This window comes from Merops nubicus, unplaced genomic scaffold (assembly GCF_000691845.1).
Source record: "Merops nubicus isolate BGI_N331 unplaced genomic scaffold, ASM69184v1 Scaffold14586, whole genome shotgun sequence".
In the NCBI taxonomy this organism is placed as follows: Eukaryota; Metazoa; Chordata; class Aves; order Coraciiformes; family Meropidae; genus Merops; species Merops nubicus.
Genome location: NW_008613025.1, coordinates 1 through 5824, shown reverse-complemented (window position 1 = coordinate 5824; position 5824 = coordinate 1). Strand labels below are relative to the sequence as shown.

At 37.1% G+C, this 5824-nt stretch overlaps 1 protein-coding gene across 1 annotated transcript; it reads right to left on the bottom strand.

Annotated features, from left to right (window-relative positions):
* Positions 1-221: 221 nt before the first annotated feature.
* On the bottom strand, positions 222-2361 carry LOC103774359 (histone-lysine N-methyltransferase setd3-like; the record flags this gene model as incomplete). Its single annotated transcript, XM_008941758.1, has 3 exons — positions 222-478; positions 1008-1080; positions 2213-2361. Coding segments are annotated over 3 exons (479 nt in total), but the record flags the coding sequence as incomplete, so codon positions are not given.
* Between the last annotated feature and the right edge of the window lie 3463 nt (positions 2362-5824).

Below are 5824 nucleotides of genomic sequence, written 5' to 3'. Positions count from 1 at the left end.
GGGCAGCAATCACTCCTCTCAACCAACTGAATACTTCCTTATATATTTCATAAGCCTACTGAACTGTGAAATTTTAACAGTGGTTCAAAAAACAGCATGAAATGGCTTTAATGATTCAAACCTTTAAGACCGTTGCTCTATTTAGCATCACTGTTTTTACACCTTCCTCAATAATCGTCATAAGAACAACATATACTATATACTACTTTTAAGATGCATACCTGAATAACTTTGTAGAAATAGGCATACTGTCGAGCTGTATTTTTATATTGGCTAAAAACATCGTGTATGGCCTGAGCGGACTGGAGATACTGCACTTCATCTTCTTCAAAATACAGAGGAGTGTCATATTCACTGGGAAGTGTCTGGATGTAGGGCAGCCAGAAAGAGTTTGGGTTGGCTCGCTCACAAAGAAGATGGAATGCCAATGTTATATTGCCCATTGCTTGAAGAATTCGATCTTGGGAATACAGGGATCCTGAATTAAGCCAGAAAGGTGAGGCACTAAATTAATTGTCCATGTAACAGATCCTAGATTTACTTTAAAACGAACATTATGAGATAACATGTAAGAATTGTCAACAACAACAAAAAAAAACCTTTCAGCTTTCTAAAATTTATCTGCCCACATTGTATTAGGCTGCAAGTTATTTGACATAGTAAATGCCTCTTGCACAACTGCATAACAGAAGACAAAGAAATTAGAACAATACTTTCAGTACCTCAGAATGTTTTTATCTCCAAGTGTTATAAAAGCTACATAGTACGTGTTCAAAAGAACACGCACTTCTAGAAGATATCTAGGGCTCTCGGCCAAAAACAAAGAGGAAAATTAAGTTCTTTCCACTGACACTTCAAGCTTCTAGGTATTCCAAACCTGATGGTTAGCATGACAAGCAACTCCTGTAATAAAGGCAATCAGCTTAAAAAAAAAAAAAATAAAAGTCTGCTATTGAATGACCCCATACATAACAAATTTTTGCTTAAAAACTTCCTTAAGCTCTTACCCAATACGGAATTTTTTGCTGACTCAACTGTCATCAACAGTTTTCTAGGAACCCACAGAAACAACTCTTCAGCCTACAGAAAGCAAAAAACGCATAGAGGGTCAGTGAGCATTTAAATGATATGCCAAGTACCTCAAACATACATCATTATTAAATTACAGGTTGCTTTCTTTTTTATTTTTAAAATCAAAATTCATTCTTCTCTTCTACTGAAAATTACACAAACATGCTGCTTCCTATTGCAGCAACCAAATGTTACCACTTGCATTATAAAAAGGTTAAAACAATGACACTTGGATTACAAAATATAGTGCTATAGTTTGGCACTGCTAGCATGTAGGTTGCCCACACAACCTCAAAGCTACCAGATACATCACACTGCTATATTTTTCTCCCAGTAGTTTTTTTTTCCACATTGCCTATTCTTTGAAAATAAGAACTGTTCACGACTTTTATCAACCAGTGGTGGTAGCCTTCTTCGCTGTATGCTACTAAAGCCCTACGATGAATATAATATGCTTGTTTTCTAATAGTCTATCCACAACAGCTGATTGTTCTTCAAAGCTGTTTCCCATCTGTAAAACAGGAATGGAAAGAGGCAATCTTAAATGCTGACCTTTTAACAGTTAGCCGACTGTGTGTGACTATACACCTTACAGGATGATCGAAAGGTACTCTTTAAAATTATCAGGTAATTTAGAGGTTATGTTTGTTGGTTGGTTTTTGTTGGTGGGTGGTTTTTTTGTGTGTGGGGGTTTTGTTTGTTTGCTTGTTTGGTGTTCTAGCTTTGTTTTGTTTTAATTTTTTTATTTTTTTTTTCACTGGAAAGTAAGATTGCAAATACCTCTGAGGCAAGAAGGCCAGTGCTTTAAAAGAAGGGACATGAATAGAGAAGAGACTAAGTAGCTAGAAAATGTGGAAGAGAGGGACACATCAAAGGGGTACTCTGGCGATTAGGTGAATAGTTATAGGCAACAAACAATAAAAAGGCTGAGTGAAAATTCACAGTACCATCCAACAGTCATCAGAAATAATACTCCATTTTATCAATAGCTTTATTTCTCAAGTATGCAGAGTTGAGAGCATTTCAGAGCAGCAGTTTCATAAGCAGTCAAATGGGGGAAGGGAAGCTGGTGAGTGTTTCAGAGCTCTGCAACTACATTCCAAACAATTTTCTAATCTAAGTCAAACGTTCACATGCTCACCTTTATCTCTCTTGTTGCTTTCAAACCAAACCCCTCCTCTTCAAAGTTAGCTATTTCAAAACCCTCTGTGGATGCTCCATTTTGAGTTGCCCACTTTATCAATTCAGGGAAATAGTCATCTCTTTTTCCATCAAAGACCACAGACAAACCTATATACACAATTTATTAAAAAACAAACGCAGAAATAAAAGGATCTAGAAAGATAAAGAAGTTCAGTATAAAAGCACACGTAAAAAGCTATCTGCTATCCTACAGCAGTTCTGCTTTGAAGTAGCTGAGTCAGAACTGGCCTTTGTTAAGTGTTAGTCAACAGTACACATATGTCATACACAATTTTCATCAACTAAAATATTCTGACAAACTGGCTTACTAGTCATCCTAAAAACACAACCACCCTAAACTGAGCTGTGATGAAATATGAAGCTCCCCTCCTCCTCTGCTTTTAAATAATCTGAGTGAATATATTTCTTAGCTTCATACTGATGAGAAATGTAATCACCACGACATGTTACTACAGACACAAGGAGGAATTTGAGAGACAAGCTGCAATTTCATTAATTCAGCAATGGAAATGATGATAAGCAAATCTCAAGCTCCTTTTCTCACATAAAAGGCAGTTAGCTTTTTCCTGTAGCATATGGATCTACCAAAATAGCTAGGGACTGATTGTCCTCCTGACATCAGAGCGCTCATCCAAATTTTTACACTTTGCTCCTCCAAAAAGCACGTGGTCCTCCAGCGCAATTGCAATCCTCATTCATTTTCTCAGCTTTCCCCCTTACCGTTATCTGATTCAAGCCTATACGCTATTGTTCCCAGCTATTCTCAGCCAGCTACTTCTGTACCTCTATGCCTCCGTTTTCTTCAAAACAAATTCTAACATCAGATCATGTTAAGTGCTCAAAACCACCTAAAACACTCAGGCCATTTTATGACTGACAACATATCATGAGGAAATTGCATACATCCAACAGTATTTTGGTTAAGCAGAGGAGATAAATGCATCTTTAGATTAAAAGGACTTTAGGAAAATAGCATTAGTGTATTTGAGACATTCCCTCTCACCCCAAATCACACATTTCAAGACCCAGAACCAATCAGATTTGCAGTTAAAAGTCTAAGTATAATCTAAAGCTCTAGTCTTTTATCATGCAGTATAAAAACTCAACATCAATAAAGTATGTTTTTAATGAGAATGTGGTATTGCCCCGGTTTGGGGTAGAACAAAACGAATTTTGTTCAATGATTTTACTTTTCAGCTAAAACTCTAACTGCACTTGCTGAAGTTAACAGTGTATTTTCTCAGGCAGCCTCTGCTTCTAGCAGGGATAACACTCCATGTTCAGAGTTACCACCAAGGACTGGTGTGCAGACCAAGGTCACTGCACAATCCTGTGTACCACAGGGAGGTACACGGGACGGGCAGATAGTAAAGCACACCTGCAGGGAGGAGTGGACAGGACAGGTGACCCTGAATTCACCAGTGGGGTATTCCATCCCATATCCCTCATATTTGGTATAAAGCTGAAGGATCACAAGGGTCCTCTATTTTGCTTTTTCTTCAATGACTGGCATCCGAGGAGGACTCTGCCCATTCTGCCTTTGATCTGGAGACGTGTGTTCCTGAACCCAGTTCCAGAATCCATTTGCCACCAAGACCAGCCTGGGACTTTTCCCCAGGGGCTGCTCCCCAGCATCAGGGGCGACGGTGACGTATTGCCATCGGGGGGAGCTGGGTTCAACACTGCTTTTGCGCATATTTGTATATATATTCCATATTATGTTCATTAAAACTATTTTACTTTTCTAATGAATAAATCTCTCTCCCTTATTCCTTTTCTCTTCCCCATTGCGGGGGGAGAGCGGTTAACAGAGAGCATCTGTTCCAGGTCTGGGGGCAGCCCTGACCCTAAGCCATGACAGGTATACAGTGTTTCAGCTTCATTTTATTTTTTTTCTCCTCCTTTATTTTTTTTTTCCCCCTCCTTTTTAAAGCTGACATTTCTCCTTTATTTCATACCCTCTTCAGTATGTTGTTTTCTCTGGAATATATTCAGAACTAAGGCATCACAAATCTAGTAAAACTAGTTCTAACATCTTATAGAACCTGATAGGTGTTTATACTGCCCAGGACTTTGCTCTTTTGACCTCCTACACTAGCCACTGGAAGATATTAACATCCAGCTTGCATTTAGAACCATTCTGTAAGCATCTCTGAAATGCTCCCTTTGTTCCTCATATATGACATTGTCCAATACTTCCCACAATTTTCCATATTAAAGAGAAGAGCAGTTCCTTTAAATTGCAAGCTCTATTGCAGAGCGTTTTCTTTCAAAATAATATTGAAAAATTAGCTTTTATTTAAAACTTTTACTAATTAGTCACACAAGGAAAAAATCTTAGAAAATTAAAAATACTCAATTTTCAAACTAGTTTTCTATAACCAATATAGTTTCAGTTCACATTCCGTAATCTGCTGTTCTACTCACGAAAAACACAAAGTATGATAGGTTAGTCAGTACATTTTCATTTGTACATCTAAGAGGTCCCAACTGCAATTTAATACTTCATTTGCTAACTATTTAAAGCCTTTATTAAGCTGGAAAAATGTGTAGAATAAATTACTATATTCGATTACAAAATAGTTCTGAAAGACACCATCCTATTCATACTTACTATATATGTAAAAATGTGACATTAAAACAATTTGTGTGTCAACAATGCTATGATTAGTTGGCTTTGCACCTTTCAAGGAAAAAAATTTGTCCTATTAACATAATACTGTTTTACTAATTCTTGCACAGCAGCCATTTCCCCCATGAATGTTTTGATTGTTCTGGCTCACAAGACAGATATAGTGGGCAGCCCAACCTCAACACTAACTCTGTTCTTGTTAACCTGAATTATGTTTTACCATAACCCACATATTACAGAATGTTAGGGTTTGGAAGGGACCTCTGGAGATCATATTACATCATAAAACTCAGGACATGTACCATATGTTATAGAAGTCATGGCACAGCAAAACAAGGAATCAGGTTCACCTCCACAGAGCTACAGGACGCAGCCACTCAAACTGCCAATAACTGATGTTCAGAGGTTTAAAAGTCCTTTCATGAATTAAGATTCCTATGCATTATTCAGAATTACTAAAAACACGTGTGAATATTTAAAAAACATTTCAAGTCTCTTAACTACAGTCTTCTGCTTTTTCAAGCAAGTACATCAACAAATCAAGCTCCACTTTAAATGTAGTCTGGCTTTTTTGCCATCACCACATAAATATCAGAGAAAAAAAAAGAACCGTTTCAGGACTTTTTCAGGTATGACCATCCCAGATCTATTCATTCCAATGTTAAAAAATTGTTTCTCTGCCATTAAAATACAGCAGTCATTAGAGAGGTTAATTTTACTAAAATTACATGAAAAGCATTTTTTACAGCATACCTCCAGATCAAAACAAAACTAGCATAAAAATAAAGTATCAACATGGGGAGTTGTTGCAGAACATGCTGGAAGAAAACTGGTCTAATCTGAAAAATAAGCATAAGTTAAACATAGGAAAATTTGGAATAAAACTCCACATTAGAATCACAGAATGTCTGGGCTGGA